This window comes from Peromyscus maniculatus, chromosome 19 (genome assembly GCF_049852395.1).
Source record: "Peromyscus maniculatus bairdii isolate BWxNUB_F1_BW_parent chromosome 19, HU_Pman_BW_mat_3.1, whole genome shotgun sequence".
Lineage (NCBI taxonomy): Eukaryota > Metazoa > Chordata > Mammalia > Rodentia > Cricetidae > Peromyscus > Peromyscus maniculatus.
In genome coordinates, this window is record NC_134870.1 from 74,583,669 (window position 1) to 74,605,832 (window position 22,164).

The following is a 22,164-nucleotide window of genomic DNA, read 5'->3' on the forward strand; positions in this document are numbered from 1 at the left end:
GTACCTCTTCAGACCACCACAGAAAGGTTTCTCTTGGCACGCTGTCTTGTCCTCCGCTGGAGCATGACGTTGTTCGAACACCAGGGCTCCCGCTTCCGGGGGGTGCTGTACAGGGTGATGTCTGTGCTCCCAGCTGTCTCTGCTCATCGGACCCACAGCACAGCTCTTGTGCTTCTCCACTGCGGGGAGCACTGTCCTCAGATGCGGAAACCAGGGCCTTTCCTTTTCTGCTTGTGTGGCTCCACGTTCACCCGTAAGCACTGCCGTTCACCTGGGAATCGTCTCCGTACCATAGATGTGTGCTTTTCAAACCCTGTTCCTCCTGCCTTGCTGATTTTTAGCCCCTGCTCGGAGCCAGGTCCACCACTCCACCACTGATTTCCTAGAGCTGCCTCCACAGAAGGCAGCGAGCGAGGTGACAGCAAAGTGTCCCTGCTGGAATAAAGTGGGCTGCCCGTACAACCGGAGGCCTCTGTCACCTCTGCCACTTTGCTGTGAAGGGCACCTGTGTTTCTGGGTCTTGCTAAGAAAATTGATACCGTGAATGCTCTTGTGGACTGGAAGACAACTGAGCTTGCCTCTTCTTCTCTTTCTTTTGCAGGGGAGAGACCGTACCACCCCAGGGACTGTGCCGACGGGGCCTCTCCGAAAGGGGACCTAGAGACGCGCCTCCAGCGCTCAGCCCGTGATGGCGTCGACAGCGGCCTCACGGGCGATTGGAAGGCTCCCAGCGGTGACCACGGCCACCTTGGGGAAGAAGAGCCAGGGTCTCCTGACCAGATACCTTAGACCCGGGGGCCGCTGCGCTAGAGCAGACCAAGGGAGCCGCCTCCCTTGGTAACGCTTAGGGACGGCGAAGATGCTATGCCTAGAATCCCGTGTATCTCTTTCACACACATGTATGTGCTCACCCACCATGGCCTGTGCTTCCTCATGATAAGCAGGGGTATTGGCAGGCACAGTGGGAGCTCAAGGCATCTGTATTACTCAAGACAAGCGCGAGACACTGGAAAAAAGATACTGGTGTGTTTTGGATGGAGTGGAGATCTAAGCACTGTGGGAGGTGTCCAGTGCTTAGCGGTGACGCTGTCAGGACGCGGGGAGTGGAGGCCGCCCAGGGCCCGCACCCCCGCCTCTCCCTGCCTCAGTGGGTATTTAGTAGCAGGTAAGATGGAGGGTGTATTCAGGAGCCGCAAGGCTTGGTGGTGCTCGGGCTCGGTAAGGCAGGGCGATGGCGGATGCTCCCAGTTCAGAGGTCTGGCCGTGACCCGCTCTGAGCCACCCATGTCCCCCTCATGCTCTCTGTGTTTTCACCGTTCGGGCTGCGTCCGGCACAGGAAACACGGCAGAGATGGGAACACATAGAAATCCGCTTTGGAGAGAGAGTTAGTTGAACACTAAGAAGAGCAGGCGTCTTTGTTTATTCTCAGGACCTTTTTGTAACAGGGCTACATTCTGCAAACTGCTCACAAAAGGAGACTACACGTCTTAACAGATTAAGCCACTGAATCCTCCCAATTTGGGCCTGTTTTAGTGATGGCAGAAGGATCCTTGAGCGGCTTGGGGGCCCTAGATCATTAGGGTGCTACTGCTCTGGAACCTTCTGCTCCCCTCCTCCCCACCCCAGCCTCTCCCCTGCACCACCCCAGCAAATAGATGTCTCTCCCTCTTGGGCCTGGTGCCCACCGTTGGCCTAGTGGCTTTGTGCCTAGGTTGGTGGGAGGGCACCAGGCCTGAGGGTGAGGACGGCTTTATATACCTCTTCCTTAGTCACGCAAGTTCACGTTTCTGCGGTGGGGTGAAGGCCCTGGCAGAGGCTCTGAGCCCACGCACGCAGCAGCGTGGGCGCTCGGAACTGCATTCCGCAGGTAGCAGCGTTTCCTTTCCCCTTTGCTGTGACACTGTGTGGGATGGCGATACTTCTGCAAGTTCCAGATGTTTGCACATAGGATTTTATGCATTATCAGAAGTTACTGCTGCCTTGAATGAAAACGTTCTGTGAAATTTTTTGCAAAAGCTTTACTAGTTTTTTTTTATTGTGAAATTTTGTAAAGGCAGGAAATGGATTAAGACGAGCATGCTAAATATATTTTTCAAAAAAAAAAGCAATAATTTTACATGTACAGAAATTATCCTAACCTTTAATATACTGGTGAGAGCGACAGTTTACTTAACACAGTAATGGATCAGTGCAGTTTTTGTAGGAAATGGGCTTCTGATACAAAGACTTGTTTAAACACACATGTATACATGAACCCTGGCGTGTGGTTTCTCTGTTCTAATGATGTTGGATTATTATTATATTATTATTATTATTGTTATTGTTATTGTTAGCTAATGTTTGATTCTGGATTCTACTTGTTGCTGTTTTAATTACTTGACCGTTCAGGTGGCTATGACACTTGCAGACAATGCAATGTTAACTGGCTAGCAGATACATACATACATATCTATGTGTATGTATAATTATTTTTTTTACTTATTTTTTCCTGATATGCCTACACCAGGTATGTATGAGAACGGCTTGCCATGTCCAAGTGCTTGGGAATATTGATCGTTCTGAGACATTACCTTGAGCAGGTCGCAGAGACACATTCCTCTCTCCACCTGAGGCAGCAGAGTACTGTTCTGTTGGTTCGTGTTTGATCATTTTCATAGTTCACCCCACCATTTCTGCATTCTCTGGCTTTTTGGTTTCTTGGCGGAAAGTAAAGGTGACAGTTAGGAATGTGCAGGGGCCTGTGATTCGGGCCCCATCTACATCTGTGTTTTAGTTATTAAAAAATTCTGTACACAAAGGGACACAAAGGTGTCGTCTGCGTTTTTACTGTGTCCGGAACTGCACTTGGCATTGAAGCTGGAAGAGTCTGTCTTCCAGTGGGGCCTCCTTCCCGGCTGGTCTAGGGAAAGAGGGGTGCATGGGGTCCCTGCAGCTGAGGGTCTGTCTGAAGAGCAGCCAGGAGAACAGCCAACCCCAGGATGACCTGCTCCTCAAAGCACAGAGATACAGTTTTCATGCAGCCACAAGGCCATGAGCAACACCCCCCCACACCTTCCCCCCCCCCCCCAGCTCACACTCCCTCTGGGACCAGCTATGTGCTGGCCTGGGTGTACGGCCTCTTTGTTCCACTGACCATCAGTATTGGACCGGTTTGTTAATTCATTTATGTCAGCTCAACCCTAGTATTTAATATGATTTGTGTTTTCTTATTTATTTAGCCAGTCTGTTTTGATTTGCTCCCTCTGCGATAATTTCCACATTTCTGACTGTTACAGACTTCCTACTACCTCTATGAATCTGCTGTCTCCTTGTTTCCTAACGGGACTTTTACAGTGTTGCGTCTAATGTGACTTAGACAATAAAGGGTTTGGTTGTCTACACTGCAGCCGCTCTGTGTGTCTCCCCTGCCTTCTGCCCCGCGCTCTTCCTGGTTCCTGCCTCCCTCCCTCCCTGCCTGCCTCGCTCACTCCACCTCTCTCTTGCCTTTCTCTTACCTCCTCTCTTACACATCTTCCTCATTTCAAAGGCAAATAACACATTTCTCAAACTCTTCCTTAATTCAGAGAATGAAGGTTTAAATTCACAAATAATAAACACATCGTGGGTTCTAACTGTCTCCCCGGGGAGTTGCCCAGTGCACCTGTCCACACTTCTGCCTCTTGGAAGTCTCCTCCATCTTAGGTGGAGACAGTTCAGCCTCCCCTGCACAGTACAGTGTCCAGGTCAAGTGGACTTCGCCTTTTTTTGGTTCTGAAAAGTAGTAGATATTTTAAGAAGTTCTCCCCAATATTTACTTATTTATTTTTTTAAGTCCAGAAAGACACTGGTTTCTGAAACTTAGGTGCTCATGCAGCACAAGGTCACTTCATACAAACGAGAGTGCCAGTGTTCTGTAGGCTGCAGGGAGGCCTCTTGGCCGCTGGGAGGCGCTGGGGCGGGAGTCACAGGCCTTTCAGGCCCTGTGGAGCACAGCAGGTACCGGTTCTACCTTGGCCTCTCCAGGGCTGGTAGCTGTGATCTTTTCGCCTCCTTGGAGCCAGGAGGATGGCTACTCTGGGCAGATGAGGGTGTCTTCCAGGTCGCACAGTGGGTACAGTTCTCTAGGAAGACGCACCCCTGCCCTTGGGAGAAACTTTTGACCAGCCTCTGTAAGACAAGACCCCTCCCCGCCACCACCACCTGCAGAACGTGATTGGTTTTTAATGCTTACAAATCCAGCAACTTCTAATAGTAGCTTTTATTTGGTGAGGGGGGAAAAAAAAAACAACAAAAAGAAAAAGGCCCTGCAGACAAGGCCTCCCCCACCACTGGTGATGCTGCAAACCCCAGAGTCTCCGGGACATGCCTGCATGAAGTGACCACCAAGCAGAGGTTCCTTCTTCACCAATTTCACTAATTGTTCTTTGAGGTGGGAAGATGCAGAAGACCATAGAGTTTGTATTTCTTTTTAAAAATACAGTTTATAATGCTATATTTTGTACTCTTTATATTAGAATCTGTAACTAGACTGATGTATTTAACTATTTCTGAGAAAAAAATTCAATGTTACAGCTGTGTGATAAAAGATATTTAGATAAAACATATTCACGCTATTGGAATTTGAAATAAATAAAAACATCTTGGAGTTGTGAGATATTTGCCCCCTCCTTTAGAAGGTGGCTCCCATCACTTGACAGCCTGTCTTGACCTATGGTTATTTCTTTTTATTGGCTGAACGTAAGCCCAAATGTTACTATTCTTTATTTGTACAGTTTTACAACAATCCACGGGATGATTCACCTAAAAAGATGCCAAATGGACAGCCTCCCCCCCCCCCCCCAATCTTTGTGAATTCCAGGATATGCCTTTTTCCGCTTTGTTTTTTAGTGAAAAGCCTTTTTTTCTTTTTTCTTTTTGCTACATACCTCTTCTACTGCATGAACACTATGTTTTAATATTTGCAGCAAAATTAGATCATCCCTTGGTGCCGTGGGAGTCATAGTAGAGTGTGGGGAGGGGATCTGGGTGCTGTAGCCATGGCTGGTCTCTGTACCAGACTTTGGGCATCTGGTGGCCTAGGTCCTTTGATCCTCCCATTAGGTAATAAACATGGGATCTGGCCATCAGCTGCCTAACTAAAAAGTATGTCTTAAGAGTAAAAGATGTACCTGTATGTCTGTGTGCCCCTAAAAAGGGGTGAGTAAGTACTTGGGCGTGGCTTTTGACGGCATGAAAGTGGCCGTCGCTGCTCTCAGTCCCTCTAACCACAGAGCCATGGGCAGCCTCACGCTCCCCCACTCCTGCTGTGCCATTTTTGAGGGGTTTCCTAAGGCCTCAGGGTTGAGCAGAGCGAATACAGCCAGCTCTGATTCAGGTGAGAGGTGTGGCTGTTCTGGACCTCCCTGCCACTGGATGGCTGGTTCCTAAAAGGATGAGATGAGGAGAGAGAAGATGGGAATACCAAGTTGTCAAAGGGCAGCTGAGGCTGAACTGAACTGAACCGCAACAGCCCCTGAGATGGGAGAGCCAAGCTCAGCCCAGGCCCCCGTGTTTCCCCAGGAGTGACTAGCTCACAGATTTGATGGTGCTCCAGTGTTCACATCCCGATACACATTTCCCCTTGTTCTTCGTGGAAACCGTTTTTCAGGAACGTAGCCCGGCATTCTCTGTCACCGCCTCTGTGTAACAGTACGGACGTGCATGCTGCCTGGAGCACTTCGTTGGCTGTTTGGGGTTATGGGAGAAGACCAGCCAATGACCACCATGTCCCTGATCTGAAAACGAGAGCTGAACATGCTCATGTCACACACCCACACACAATTGATAACACTGAAGTGATGAAGCTGATGGTCAACCTAAGTTGTTAATTTGTGTTCAGTCTTTTTTTTTTTTCTTTTAAGGTAAATACTACAAGAGGGACTAGCAGATTGAAATATCGTGGCTTTTGCTTGTGACTTGTGGCCAGTATGTTCAGTGCATACTCTGAACTGATAGCAGGCGTAGGATGACTTTCAGGGCGTCCTCTAGGGATGTAGAAGCATGTGATCACACAGTCCATTAGATTTCCCCTGTTGGAAGAGGAAGACATAATGAGCAGGTCTTCTTTCTGGGACCCTATAACAAAATACCTTAGTTTGGTTCATTTTTAAGCAGCGGATTCACCGAGCTCAGGTCCAGGTGGTGGGCAATCCAGGAGCAAGGCACCAGAGACTTGGCATCTAGCTGGAGCCAGCTCTGCCTCACTGCTGCACTTTGTGGCATCATCCCTGGCTAGAAGGGAGAAACTCTTGCCACCTCTTTCATAAGGGCACTGATCGCTTTGTAGCCCAAGAGGGTTCTTGCTCTGGAGACTGGGCTCCCAGAGGCCCCACCACTTCAGGTCACCACAGTGGGGGACGCATTTCAGTGTGTCTGTCCTGGAAGTGTGCAAACCCTCAGACAACAGCAGTGGCTCCTTCCTCCCGTGGAAGGTGTGTGGGATCCCACATTAAGTCCTTGGCTTGGCAAAAGTGGAACACCAGAGTGAACTGGTGACAACTTCTAAAGGGCAGGGGCATCTGATCACTTGGCAGTAGGGCAATGCAGAGATCTCAAAGACTCAGATGCCACCCTCCACCTTTTCTGAACTCTTCCAGGGAAAGGGTGGGACTTGGGGAGCCAGAGGAGAGGTCTGTGTCCACAAAGCTGACCCAAATGGATGCTTGAAAGGTTTGGAGCTTAGCCTTGAGGTTAGGATGTCTTCTCAGCTGAGCACAGCCCAGGCGCAGTATCGAGTCACCCGGAGGGTAGCCATGGGACAGTCAATGGCTTGCCTCTGGAGGAGCCAGTTCCCTGAGCTGCTTCTGGTTTGTATTCGAGGAATGCTGTATAATCTTGCGCAGAGAGCCAGGACAGCATTGTGTCTCACCCCATCAAGAGTTCTGGCTCCACTAAAATTGTGGGGTGTCTGTAGAAATGGGTGTTAGAAGTTGGCCAAACACATTGGCTGCCATGAGCCAATTGTGTTAGATGCTGACACAGGAAAAAGCCTGTACCCTGGGCTCACAGTGGAGCAAGAACGACAATACCTAGAGGTGGTGAGGTCCAGTCTAGGGGGCTGTTCTGTGTATAAGGATGTGCGTGGAAGGGATAGAGGTCACTTGGAGGTCAGGGATCCAAAGTTACATGCCCACCTATTCCTAGGACCAGGTCACTTCACATCCTGGGAGCAGTCGTGAAATTCAGAGCTCTATTGATAAGATGGACGATTAAGACAGAAAACAACACTAACGCTGCTGAGAGGCGCTCAAGGAAGTCGATTTGGGGCGGGGCAGTGCATCAAGAACATATCTTAATTGTCAGATCTGCCAGAGGGAAGGTAACAAGAATCCTTATCAGTTACTCTTGGGTGATGGCCGGAATGAAGCTTCAGGAAGAAAAGGTGTCCACCAGCTGCCGGAATCCTGAGAGAAGAGGGTTGGCTCAGCGCAAAGGTGGTCCGTGTTTCTGAGTCTCTGGTCAAAGTCAAGGACATAGGCAATAGATTTGAGAAACATGACTCGGAAGCTGTCTAAAGCTAGGTAAAGGGTCAAGAGAGGACCAGGCTAGGGGAAACCTGTGGAAGGAAGATCCTGGGTGGGAGGCACAGGTACCGGTAGTGGTCATCTTCACCTGGATCTTCTGACTTGTCCTGAAAGAGGGATGACAATCGGAGATGGATATGCTGCCATTTCCAGGCTACTCTCTCCTGGGAATGTGACTGTCATCTCAGTACCCTCCATGATCAGCATCACTGACACCATCTTACGGTGTGGAAAGCTGAAGTAGAGGACCGTAAGAACCAGCTAGTACTTTCAGAAATCAAGACTTGGGTGTAGGCTCAGATATTTTGTGGTTTGCATGTCCCTAGCCTGTGTGCCATGGGATGCCACACCCATGGGGCAAGAACATCTCATGGATCTGGAAGGTACCCAGTGAAGTGGGAAGTGTGGGATGCTGCCAGTCCATTAGGGAGACTTGGTGCTTTGGTTCTCTAAGCCTTTCCCTCAGAGGCTGGCTTTGTTGTCTCTCAGCAACAGAAAGCGGAGGTGAACTCAGATTCTGAAGATAGGGTATGAGTTTCAGGGCTGTCATATTGCCTGCAGAACCCAGCGTCCATTAGCTTCTTCCTCTCTTCTGGTTGGGTCTTCCCTTGCTCACGTTGATGCATTCAAGTCCACCCCCCCTTGTCACCAAGTTGGTGCTGATGGTGCCTTTTTCCACAACACACACATTCCAATTCTCCACACTTCAAATTCAGCTCCCGGGGGTGTCTGGGATTGCTCCCACCACCATTTTCCCTGTCTCTTGTTGAGGTTGTCAGGGACCATGTAGTTAGTAAATGTAACGACTACTCTGTTCTACCATTTTTGGTGGGAAATTATATACACTCAGATACTCCTGATCATTCAGGTTCTGGCCTCTCTCCTTCCCTCTACTGCTTGGCCCAGATATTTCAAATGACCCTAGCTGTTGTGACCTTTCAATTGGAATGCCCTTTTTCTTCTGGTGAAACAGTTCTTAGCTCAGGCTGGCTCCAAACTCCATATGTAGCTTAGGCTGGCCTCAAACTCCCTAGGTAGTCAAGGATGACCCTGAATTTCCTTTATTTCTGCCTACATGGCCCCAGTGCTGGAATTACAGACTTTTGCCACCATGTCTGGCTTGTGCTGACCTAGGGCTCACGCATGCCAGGCAAGCACTCTGTCACCTTAGTCTCATTCCCAGCCCTCAAGTGTAAACACTCATTCCAGTGACTTGATCCTGTGGTGGAGGATGTTATGAGTGGCATTTTTCAAACTTTAGTATGATACACAAAATGTGAGACATTTAGTTGAGTTTATATATTTTTTCAAGTCTCATTCAGTTGTCACCAAGTAGATTTTTATATTGCCCATCCCTCACCTTTTATAAACCTGCATTTGTACAGCAGAAAATGCGTATTTTCGTATTTTATTTTTATGTGACACTCAAATTAGGCCATTGTCCCTTGTCCAATGCTCTTAATTCTATTTTATTTTTGAACAGGGCCTCATGTTGCCCAGGGTGACCTCAAATTGCCTTCAGCCAAAGATGGCTTTGAACTTCTGTCCCCACAGCTCAGGTGCTGGGATTACAGGAGTGGAGCCGCTCTGCTTGGTTTCTGTCCTGTTGTTCTGGGCATCAAACCCAGGGCTTCACTCATGCTAGGCAGGTACTCTACCAACCGGGGGTCTCTTTATTTTTGTTTGGCCAAATATAACTAGAATTTGTTTCCCACCCACAGAGGTGTAGACCTCAGTTAGACTAGGATCGAGCTGACTGTGGTTGAAACAGAATTGTTTGCCCATTTAACACCTGCTAAAGGGTTGATGGATTGGTTTTGGAAGAACCATCTTTTATAAAAGCCATCTGAGCAACCTGGATTGCTCAGATCCACTTTTTGGTGGGTAGGCCTTTTGTAGGCAGTTGGGGGCAGGGTTTTTTTTTGGTTATTTTCTGGCTATGCAGGCCAGGCTGTTCCAGAAATCATGATCCTCCTGCCTCCATCTCCAGAGTGCTAGGAACGTAGGTTTTCTCAAGAATGGGCTTGACCGCTGGTGTGATCCAGGACCATTAAAGGGCTCTTGTGTGTACCTTGAATGTGAGGCAGAGGTGTGGAGGTAGCAATCTGGTTTAGTCAGGCCTGGCTCTACAATCCCCTCACCACACAGGCATGGCACCTGGAGTGTGGGCACACCAAGAGCAAGGACTCATGGCTGCCACCTCCTGCCGATTTCCAGACAAGACAGCTGGCTTCCCCCATAACCATCTCTGTAGTCAGAAGTCCAGCAGGCGCTTGGGATTCATGGACGCTCCCAGGCATTCATCTGATGTCCCGGGTGGCTTTATGGTTTAGTACATACCTCTGGGCCAGGGTTGCTTTGTGCCAGGAAAGCCTTGGGCCTCACATACCTCATCAAGCTAAGCTTTCAATGACTATTCCCCAGGATTACTGAACCCTCTTAGCTCCCTCAAGTTAGCCAAGTCACAGCTGAAGTGCTGATCATGGCACCTTTGATAGCAGACTTCCACCCTTCGGGGTGAGGTGACCCCCATCAGTATGATTACTCAAGGAAAATCCCCCAATCCATGTGCTTGTTATTAACACACCTTCTTATGGGGGTGGGGGTGGGGGTGGAGGACTTTAAGTTAACTCAAAATCAGAGCTCAAAGGTAGGAGGTAAGTGAACCTTTGAGGAATGAGTGGTCCCCAAGTTGTCTTCAGGACACACCCAGGTGTCATGTCAGCTTCATTTTATTTCCTTACCATTGCACATTGAATATTCTACTGACCTCTGGAGTTTCACATGCTGGGCATCTTTTCTGTTTTCTCCACCAGTACCCATCAGCTTTACATTCAGCACTCTTTTCAATTTCTTTCAACTTGTCCCCAATTCTCTACCAAGTTGTCCCAGGAAATATGAAATATGAAGATCCCATGTCCCCCAGTGAAAGCTTGCACACACACCTGGCCCCTGGGCCCACAGGGGATCTGCCTGGCTTATCCCATCTGACCAGGTGGGTGATCTCTCTCATAGGTCAATCTCATTAGATCGATGCACAGCTCTCATTCCTAACTGGGTTCCTGTAGCAGGAATCTTAAAAGTTCTTATTAATAAAATCAAACCCGAGGCCAGTTATTGGGGTCCATGCTGGTAGATCAGAGAGACAGAACAAGCCACAGCTATCTCACCTTGCCGGATCCTCAGCTGGTCTTGTCTCCTCAGACTGGAGGCCTCTGAGTCCTCATCCGGAATGGGTCTCAGCTGAATTACTGCTCAAAAGCCTGAATGCTTAACCAGCTAAAATGCTTAACCAGCCAAAGCCTCTAGTTTCTGGTCCTCACGCCTTATATATCTTTTTGCTTTCTACCACCACTCCCTGGGATTAAAGGCTGGCTTTCTGGGATTAAAGGTGTGTGTCACCATGCTTGGCTATTTCCAATGTGGCCTTGAACTCACAGAGATCCAGAGGGATTTCTGTCTCTGGAATGCTAGGATTAAAGGCGTGTGCTATCACTGACTAACTAGTGGCTTGTCTGTTCTCTAACCCCAGGTAAGTTTATTAAGGTACACAATATTTGGGGGAACACAATACCACCACAGGTTCCCCCCTCTGTGTTGATATTTATCTCCCCAACATGTATGATATGGCTGCACAGTGGAATACCTGTTCTAGGAAACAAAGGTTGGCATCTACAGGACAACAGTGGGTGCCCCTCTGGAACTGGATGCCCAGCTCCTTCTCGGCTCCCAGACTGCCTTTGGGAAAGCGTGTTGTCGTGGAGTTTCCTTCTTTCGCCACTAGATGGCGGGTGGAGGTCACACATGAACACGAATGCCAACGTCAGATGTATCCACTTGGTTGTTTTGTTTTTGTTTGTTCCAAATACACTGAGCACCTATAGCATCCCCATGCTGAGGGACCGCCTGGATGAAGATGACACAGTAAGTCTGTGGTGATGTGGGAAGCCTGCAGTGAAGGTAGCAGGTATCACTTCCTTCCAAACTCCTAGTGATCTGGTCGGAAGAACCAGGTACCGGGGAGAGGGTGATGGTGGAAGTCCTGCTTCTGGGACTCTTCTGTCTGGGGTCACATAAACCACCCCCTGCCGACATCTCAGCAGGGAACCAGGGTGGGAAGCAGAGAGACTGCGGGCTCCCAGAGAGGGAGGATGTCAGGGACCACAGGCCTGTGTGGCAACACTCTGGAGGACCAGTGTGAGACGGTCCAGGCAAAGGGAGGACAATGGTTGCAGGGGACCTCTCCGAGCTTGTCAGAGGGTAGTGGGGACCACAGCAATGGAGCTGTGTGACGCTTTAGGGGCACAGAGCAGTGGAAGAAATACATGTTTATGTTTGTCAGAGTTCGCTTGTGTGGTTCCATGGGAGAGGTTTGCCTAGGAAATATGAAATATGAAGATCTCCAGGCCCTAGGTTCCATTCCTAACAGTGCTACGAAACAAAATACAAAAACCATGTACAAAAAACAAGCAAGAAACCAGAAAAATTCCACTTGTGTGCTGTTGGTAGAATGGGTTTTTATTTGGGAAATGAAAACTCTTGTCCACCAGCTCTGGAGCCAGGGCTGCTGAAGTGGGTGGAGCCCCCCACTGGCTGGGGAGGACAGGGGGATGTGCGTCTGTCGTGGTATGGGGTCTCAGGTTGTCAAATGGTTAAGGGATGAGTGCCCGCTCCACATCTGTGTCTGCAGCAGGTGAAGGTGGGCAGAGGCTGGGGATGGCAGCTGGGGGATGGGCACATAAAGTGCCCCTCTCACCGTGAACCTGGGTCTTTCTGCAGGAGAGAAGTAAACCTCATGGAAATGAGAGAGGGGAAGGAAGATTGGAGCCCAAGAGGTCACGGGCAACAAACCCGAGCCCCGCCATTCCATTTATGCCCAGGATGAGAGAGGCACATGATCTCTCACACTTTCTGTGACCGAATGTTGATGAGCTCAATTTTTTTTTTTAAGATTTTTGTTATTTATTTATGTAGAAGAGTGCTTTATCTGCATGTGCAACTTTATGCCAGAAGAGGGCATCAGATTCCACTAGAGATGGTTGTGAGCCACCATGTGGTTGCTGGGAGTTGAACTTAGGACCTCTTGGTAGAGCAGGCAGTGCTCTTAACCACTGAGCCATCCCTCCAGCCCCCAATGATGAGCTCAATCTTGTGCAGGTCTTGTGTGGATAATCACAGCTACCGAGGGTTCGAGAATGCAATGGCCTGGCAAACATCTGGAAGAAAGTGTTCTATGACATTTCCCTTCCTCCAGCTCTTGCGGTCTTTCTGTTCTCTCTTCTTGGATGTTCCCTGAGTATGATGGTATGTGTGTGTGTGTGTGTGTGTGTGTGTGTGTGTGTGTGAGAGAGAGAGAGAGAGAGAGAGAGAGAGAGAGAGAGAGAGAGAGAGAGAGAGAGAGATTCCCATTTAGGGCCCAGTTCAACAGTCAGTCAGTCTCGGCCCTTTGAGAAATTAGTATAACCGTCGCTGCCACCACCATCGCTACAACAGCCATTGTCTGTTCATTACCATAACGCCAGGGTCATCACCACCACCACCGTCATTCTCACCACCGTCCTCTCCCCTCACCATCATCAATGCCACCGCCATCCTGACTGTCACCACCACCACCACCACTGGCTAGTGTTTATGTCAACTTGACATAAGTGACGGTCATCAGAGAGGAGCGAGAAAAGGCCTCCCTAAGACGGGGCTGCAGGCAAGTCTGTGCAGCATCTCCTTCATTGGTGATCGATGGCGCCGTGGTGGGTGGCGCCATCCCTGAGCTGGTGGTCCTGGTTCTATAAGGAAGCAGGCTGAGCAAGCCAGTAAGCAGCACCCCTCCATGGCCTCTGCTCCTGTTCCTGCCTCCAGGTTCCTGGCTTGAGTTTCTTCCTTGGCTTCCCTTAACTGACTGCGATTTAGGGTATGTAAGCCAAACACACCCTTTCCTCCGCCACATTGCTTTGGGTCATTGCGTTCTTTTTTTTTTTTTTTTTTTTTTTTTTGAGACAGGGTTTCTCTGTGTAGCTTTGCGCCTTTCCTGGAGCTCACTTGGTAGCCCAGGCTGGCCTCGAACTCACAGAGATCCGCCTGGCTCTGCCTCCCGAGTGCTGGGATTAAAGGCGTGCGCCACCAACGCCCGGCCTGGGTCATTGCGTTCTTATCACATCAACTGTAACCCTGATTAAGACAACTGCAGTTGTCACGTCATCATCCTCGCTACCGGAACATTGCTGTCCTCGCCACCTTTGCCGTCCAATCCATCATTACCGTTATCACTGTATGTGAATAACATTGCCCCAGGTGGAAGCACAGGCCAGAGGACTTGAGAGAAGATGGAACATACAGACTCCTTATGGCTGAAGCCAGGAAAATGTGCGAGCTTTCTAAAGAAAAGTGATATGAAAAGGGAGTTCATGTATCAGTGGGCGATGATGCTCATGTGGGAAGAAGAGAAGATGTAGCTAGGGGCAGGTGTAGGTGCTGCTGTGGACCAGCTGATGCAAGTGCGTGGCCAGCCTAGGCCAAACGCTTTCACAGAGTCTAGGCAGATTGGTGTGGGAAGGCAGAGTCTCCCCAAGTGGTGGATGGAATTCTTACGGTGGAAGATCATGCCATGCCCTGCAGAACCAGGCATCAGCAAGTGTCACCACTTTGCTGCCCCGGCACCTCGGGGGAGCCCAAAGACATCATCCCTTTGCCAGATACCAGCTGGGGTTGCAATGAGCCAAAATAAGGAGTCCTTTTCTGGAATGTTCGCTTGGAGAATTAGAATTTAAATCTGCACTATTAATAGACAGGATCTAGCAGCCACTGTAAATCAGTTACATAATTTTAAATGGTTTCTTGGAAGAAAGTTGTCTCTGGGGATTTCCAGTCTGTTTCTCTCATAATATCACTACTTTGGAAAATGAGGAAGCTTCTGTTATAATGTAAGATTGGGGTGGAGAAGAATGAGTGCCTTCCTTTCGGGAACTGTGATAAGCTCACAGCATCACTGAAGTATTTTCTTAGAATTGCCAGGCAAATAAATGCTCTCATGCGGTATATCTAGAATTGGTAAGACTGTTTATGGCTTCGGCTGCATACTACCCTGTGTCACTTTGAGCTGGCTTGTTGGACGACCCTTCTTGAAGGAAGGACCACACTGTATATACCCCAAAACTGACTCTAAGACTGGCACTCAGCTGGGGGCTGGGAGCACCGAGGAGGGGTGGGGGGAAGGGTGGGAAGGCAAGAAATTGAGGTATGTCTTCAACATGTGCAGTGTTGGTTCAGGTGTGCCCTGCCCGCTCACCTTCACCAGAAGACAAACAACCTGTAGATAAGAGTGGTATCACTAGTGGTCTTTGAGAAATTGGGGAAACTGAGGAAGGACAAGCCACAGACAAGCATAGCTGTAGTTTAAAAAAACAAAAAAAACTCTGCGCGTTGGTGGATTTACATAAGGTCTGCCCAGATACGGCACTGAGGAGGCAAGTGGAGCTCTCAGGAGAGACGGAAGATCCCCAAGAATGAGGCCAGTGACCCCCGACTTTTTGTCTCCAGCCTAAGGCTCATCCATCATTGTGTTCTGGAAATGGCCATTGAATAAATAAAAAGTATTGCCAGTCTGAGTGCATTTTCTCCTTTGGAAGTTTTGAAAAATTAGTGAAAGACACAGCCCGACAGAAGACAGATGCATCTGGGTGGTAGCAAGGGTCTGATGGGCTGTGCACAGGGAAGAGGAGAGCCAGAAGCCGGAGTTAGCGGGAGCCGGTTCCCTACACGCTCGCCTGTTTGCTCAGAAGATATTTAACAAGCAGTAACAAGGGTGTAACCACATAGTCACATTTCTAAAACAGGGTATGGGGATGGAGAGAAGGGGGCAGGCAGACCAGCCAAAACCAAACAGGTATGAAAATGCCACGGGGAAACCTGCTACTGCCATGCTAAAAATAAAAAAGGGAGTCCCAATTTAGTCACAGTGGCAAGGTCTCAGAGAATTCTCGCCTGACTAACCCTGAAACTGAAGCCCGAGGTAGCGGGGTGGGGGTGGGTGTGTAGGAGTGGCAGGGGTGGGGTGGGGTGGGGTGGTGGATGACAGAATCTTGGCTCTTGGGTGACACTATTTGTGGAGAGGTGGGAACAAACGTCTACTCACACCAGATAGGGAACCGATGACAGACCAAAGTATGAACGCCATGAAAATCCAACTCAGTCTGAGTTTTCCTGAGGTAACTGACAGGAGCAGGCATGGCTTAGAGGCAGCTGCACTGCATCACCAGAAGCCCACCCCAGCATGGGGGAGGGAGGGCTCACTAAAGCTGGAGATCCAACCACACTGTGCAACCCGCGGACAGCTGGACACATCGGGGACTGTCCTGTCCACACGACTCAGCTGGTCGGAGCCTCTCCCAGGCACCCTGGCTGGTCTCTGCTTCTTCCAGGCACCTCAGTGGGTCCTTACTCCCGAGGTCCACAGGAGGGGCCTGGTGAATCTGGTCGTTTCCAGTGACTTCCAGAAGCCACTCTGAGTTGTGTGCATCCTAAGCGTAAGGAGCCTCCCTTCAGCATGGAATGTCTCCCCTCCCCTTAGAACATCCTGCTTATTCCCGTGTATCAGGAAGCAAGTGGGAAGACGCTGAAATAAGCTGGACAGGCCAGGAACACGGCTGAAGGAGGCCTAAGGCTGGGCACCCAGGTTTCTCTGAGGAACGGCCACCGCAGGGAGGATCGGACACAGAGGACAGGTTTGAGGCAGAATGCCGCGAAGGTAACAGCCTACTTTGTGTGAGGCTGTCACGTGTCCTGAGTTCCTCGGGAGTGGGAAGATGCCGAAGACACTCAGCGATGGAGAGACAAAGCAATTGGGAGTGGAAGCTTAGGGGAGGCACCATGTCACACAGCCACCAAGCAGGCAGGCTCAGGCTCCACTCGCCTCTCTCCCCGCACCAGTGGGCTGTCAATCATGTTGATTCAGCTCTCAGAGAAGTCCACCACTGCCCAGTGTCCTGCTTCACTTGGCCTTCAGGAACTAAGGTCCACATAGGTGCTTTTTCTGTGGGCATCTTCTTATACCTCTACATCTACGACATCGTAGAGGAGTATCTTTCCCAGTGATGTTCAGGACCACTGCTGCTGGTGGGGTCAGGGCCAGGGACTTCTGAGTTCTTGCCTTCTTAGTCAAGAATGAGCCCACACAGTAAACTAGCAAGGAAACTTGATTCAAACGAAGCCACAGGACAGACCAGATACACTGCAAGAGAGCAGCAGGCCATGAGACTGATACCAAAAGGCTCTGAGTGTTGCTTGGGGAGTCTTAAGGGGTTCAAGAGATGGAAGAGCCTAGTTACTAGAAGCATAATTTGGGTGGATTTTGTGTTGACTGACAGAATAGGTTATCTACCATTTTTTACTATGCTTGTCCCTTCCCATAATGCATCTGACTTTAATTACATGCGAACCCAATAACGCACAGGCATAGATAGCATATAGGGGAATCTCCATGAAAGTTTATTCGGAGATGTGGTTTGCCTCATTGTGCGTGCACTAAAATAACTATAAGGCTGGATTGCCTCATACTTCCCAAACCTGAATGTATTGGGAACAAGTTTGAGTATAAACTGTCCAAGTTTTTTGGATATTAAGGGGAAAAGAAACTTACTCCGTTGTTCAAAGAGTGTGCAGATTTGTGTAGGTGTAGACTGCCTGGTGCATTGTGTAGAGAGGAGTATGCAAGCAGAGTGCACACAGATAAGGGTCGTAGGCTGCCATGTGCATTGTTAGAAGAGAAGTGTATGCATGGCCCAAGCCAAGTAGAGACATGGGTTGCTAAGCTAGTCCCTATTCCTGTCTCTCTCACCACTCATTAGTCAGCATTAGATCTTGTGTGTGTGTGCGTGCATCTGTATGCGCGCGCGCGCGCACACACACACACACACACACGCGCGCGCGCGCGCACACACGCACGCGAACACACACACACGCACACACACTCACGCACACGCGCGCGCACACACACACACACGCGCGCGCGCGCACACGCGCGCACACACACACACACACACACACACACGCACACGCACACGCACACACACACACTGTGTGAGCTGGCACTAGCCATGCCTCTGTGAGGTCTGGTGTCAAGTCTGCACCGCCTCTTCCAGACTTCCAGAGGAGCAGCTTCCAGCCTTGGCCAGCACCCGTCCTCATCCTTGAATAGCCTTAGGTTAAACACAGCATGAAGAGGCACTCTGGGGAGGTCCTCAAGTAGAAGACAGAAGGGCAGTTGCTTTCTGAGAAGCTATGGGAGAAGCTGATCAGGGGCCCAGAGGAGCACACCTGTTCAGGCCGTCTGCATCTGGCTGGGGAGAGTCTCCCCACATGTCCTCCTGTGGGCTTGAGAGGATACAGGAGCTGATTGCTTGAGCATCTGGAACTTGAGGAGTAGGGTCGTGGCTTCCTGTTGTTGTTTGTTTTTTGCTCTTTTGGTTATTTTGGGGGGCCCACCAACCAGCTCCCAAATAAATCACACACGGAGGCTTATTCTTAATTATAAATGCCCGGCCTTTACTTGGCTTGTTTCTAGCCAGCTTTTCTTAACTTAAATTATCCCATCTATCTTTTCCCTCTGGGCTTTTTCCTTTTCTTACTTCTGTCTATTTTACTTTCATCCTTTCTCTGTGGCTGGTTGTGTAGCTGGGTGCCTGGCCCCTGGAGTCCTCCTTCTTCTCTCTCCTCTTTGGTCTTTTCCTCCCAGTCTCTCCTTCCATTCATTCTCTCTGCCTGCCAGCCCTGCCCATCCTTTCGCTTGTCTCACTATTGGCCGTTCAGCTCTTTATTAGCCCAATCAGGTGTTTTAGGCAGGCAAAGTAACACAGCTTCACAGAGTTAAACAAATGCAACATAAAAGAATGCAGCACATCTTTGCACCATTAAACCAATGTTGCACAGCATAAACAAATGAAACACATCTTTGACTAATACTCTACCACAGCTTCCACCCTCTGTAGAAGTTGCTAATGATGTCCAGCATGACACCAAAAATACCTGGAGGCTTGTTTTCTCCAGATGCAGCCAGCTGCTCTTCCTCTCACTCCTGGGGTCGTTCTGCAATCATTCTTGTCACGCCTCCATTTCTTCCCGCCTCTGTGTCCTGTCTTCCAGGAACAGTCAGTCATGGGTTTTCCATGGAGAATTTCTCACTCTCTGCAAGGTTGAATGGCCGTCTCAGCATGTAATCTCAAGGAAGCTCTCAATGGAAGCGTGTTAAAGAGTGAACAGGAACTTTTTTTTTTTACTCTCTCTGGGCATTTAAGATGTCACAGCAAGATTCTTTAAAAGCAGATAAACAGACTCTGTCCCTTGGAGGGGCCCTGGAGACCTGTGTGGTTCAGGTAGTTAATTCTGAGTGGATGTCCCCACCAGATATATTAATTTGGCTATTGTTCTAATATCACAGAACGAGGACTTAGGTATACTGGTATACAGCAGTGAGTTTGTGCTATTTATTTATCTATACTGGCTATAAATCCTTTTTTTCCCACTAACTTTCTGGATCTGCCTGGATGTATCCAATCTTGGCTTAGACTCAGGCTGTGGAACATCACACATGTGTGACTTGTGGGTCTCTTACCTAATAAATGAGTCCTAGGGTTTGTAGATGTAATGTGGTTGGCAGAGTGCTTGTCTAATATGCATGAGGCCTTGTGTTCAGTACCCAGAACCACATAAAACAGTCCTGGTGCTCCATGTCTGTAATCCTAACACTTGAGGGGTAGAAGCAGGAGGAAAAGGCTACATAGTGAGTTTGAATCTATCCTGGGATACAGGACATTCTCTAAAAAAACCCCACACATTAATAGTTGAAATGTTATATCTGGGGGTTATTTGAAATATTCTGGGCCAAGCAGTGAGGTAAAGGAACAGAGGCAGAAGTTACCACTTGGTAAAATGTTGATGTTGTTGAAAGTGTGTGAGGAAGATGTCATTGCTGTGCCCTGAACAGATTGGTCCTGGAAACCTGATTGAGGTGATGAGGGAACGAAGGAAAGACAGACACATGTACAGAAAAGCTGGACTGGAACGGGCCGTTTGTTCTCTGACGCAGATGCACCAACAGTAACAGCGGCCCAGCATCTCAGCATGTTTGCTTGCACCTCTGAACCGGGGAGGTGGGTCTGTTGTCTACAGCTGAAGAAGGAGGCAGATTTAGCTAACCTTAGTAGGAGGTCTCTTATCTCAGGCTGCATTCATCCCGGAGGTGGAAGCTGTGCTGGGTTGCTTCTGCAATCTCTGCATATACTCACACTTTGATCAGAGGAAGGCTTTGTCAATTCCCACGTGCCTGAGGCATCTAGGTCTTTGACCTGGCTGTGCTCATGTCTTCATGCACGCCTTACACATCCACTCAGAGCTTCCTCCATTTCCCACAAGTAATTTCCAGTAGTTAAGGCTGGAACAAAATATAGAATAAGAATGAATAAACAATAATTGCACTTAATAACTCTATGGTCTTTGGCAGCCTTAACAGGAGATTGCCAGTGAAGGGGGAGATGGAAGGGAGTTCTAGGGAGCAGAGAAGTGGAACTTGTGGGACCCTCAGAAGATTCCCGACTACCCACCTGTGCTCTCACTGACAGTTTTGTCCCTCAGCGTGTGGACAGCGCCCTGTGCCGAGCACACCTTCAGTAACTGGGCTGGAAGCCAACTGTTTCACACATTTTCCTGTCCCAGCCCTAAGGGTCTGATGCTGGCTCCTGGTCTCTGCCTGCTCAAGGCTCCAACAAGAGACAACAAAGGGGCTCAGCCCTTGGCTGGAATCTCCACTGCACGCTGTACAAAGTCTGACCTGCATATGCTCTTTCCCTTCCAAGTCTGTAATCCGCTCATCTAACTTGGTCATGAAGGCATCGTGCTCTCTTCCCTTACTACTGGCTGCTCAGATAGAATCTTCCCTGACAAGTCTCCCTCTTCTACCCCACAGGTGTCTCTTCAAGGCGCCAAAGTAGAGGAGAAAAGAAAGGAGTGAATGACAAAGCTTCGTTCTCTGATCCCTCCCATCAATGCTTCCTCCCATGTGTAGGGGGCATGGCTGTGTTGCCCACTGACTCAAATATCCGTCACACTTTCTTAAAGGAGGCTGGGGAGAAGGTCTTCAGCACACAGAGTAGACAAGGCAGCTGTTCTTCAGCAGAGGTGTCTGGAGTTTCCCATCTCCTAATGGCATGGAGACTGTGTTTCCCTGGCTGTGTTTGGAGCAGACCACAGCAGGGCATATGTGGTGTTCCTTGCTCTCTTGGTCTGGGAAGTGGAGGCATGGATAGGACTGGCTTGTGACACGCTCAGTGTGACATGGGTTGGGGTGAGAAGACCTGGTTCTCATCCGGCTAACTTCCCTTTCCGGGGTCTGCTTTAACCCGAACATGCTGGTGTTGCTGGACTTACCGAATGAACTCAGACTGCTTCTGGTGTCCTAGGGTGTGATAAGTCACACAGCACACAAGCAAAGGTGTGTGTGTGTGTGTGTGTGTGTGTGTGTGTATGTGTATGTGTGTGAGCGTGTGTATGTGTGTGTGTATGTGTGTGAGTGTATGTGTGTGAGTGTGTGTATGTGTGTGTGTATGTGTGTGAGTGTGTGTATGTGTGTGAGTGTGTATGTGTGTGAGTGTGTGTGTATGTGTGTGAGTGTGTGTATGTGTGTTAGTGTGTGTATGTGTGTGAGTGTGTGAGTGTGTGAGTGTGTGTGTGTGTGTGTGTGTGTGTGTGTGTGTGTGTGTGTGACACCGTGTCCATGTTGTGCACGGGAAAAGGGAAGGTTAATATTTATATGCATTACCTAACGTTAGTTTCTGCCCAAATCCCCATATGAAGGGGGATTTCTGTGAAGAATGGTGTGCAGCAAGGCCCTCTAAAGCTGTGGGTGCTGTGTATGATTTGGAGACTGCTTGTGAGGCAGGAATGATCTACCCTAGTTTCATTTCCATTGCTGTCACAAAAGCCTCAGCAGGAACCTACATAAGGGAGAAGTATTTATTTTAGCTCACAATTCCAGGTTACACAGTCCATTGCTGTGGGGAAGCCACAGCAGCAGTGAAGAGCAGAGAGAAATGCTCCCTTGTTCCTATAGAGTTCATAGTCTGTCTAGGGGATGATTCTACCCACAGTGGGCTGGGTCTTTCTCATCAATTAACAGTCAAGACAATTCCCCATAGACACGCCCACAATCCAACTTGATCAAGACAATTCCAGATTAAAACTCCCTGGGTCATTCTACCAACATACAAGCTATAACAACCCAAAGTTCCAGGCATATCCCACCATTGGACAGTGTGATAGGATGTTGTCATATACAGAGTTCATACATGAGAACTGTGGGCAATCATGTTAGAAAAATTGCAAAAGCAGTGTTTTAAGTAGGTTTATCATTTTGTTTTGTGTCACATTCATAAATATCCTGGGGCTCATGCAGTCTGTGGGTTACAAGTAGATATGTCTGACCTGACAGCAGTCATTGTGACTTCCTTCCTATTGAAACCAGATACACTCTTCACTTGTCAGGAATCACTTGATTTTCTTTTGAATGATTAAGAGCCATGTGTGTTATAGGGAGTTCCCCAGCATTAGGTTCTGTGAAAGGCCACTCTGAGTTTTCAG

The 22,164-nt window shown here is 49.0% G+C and overlaps 1 protein-coding gene across 16 annotated transcripts in view; it reads left to right on the plus strand.

The window, feature by feature from the left end:
• Positions 1-4,636, plus strand: part of Znf516 (zinc finger protein 516) — a 97,329-nt gene extending 92,693 nt beyond the window's left edge. For all 16 annotated transcript variants that reach the window (XM_076555645.1, XM_015992708.3, XM_015992711.3 and 13 more), the window contains one exon: positions 602-4,636. In XM_076555645.1, coding sequence (XP_076411760.1) covers positions 602-789 — 188 coding nt within the window. In that variant the 3' untranslated portion in view covers positions 790-4,636. The remainder of the gene's footprint in view (positions 1-601) is intronic.
• The last annotated feature ends 17,528 nt before the right edge of the window (positions 4,637-22,164 follow it).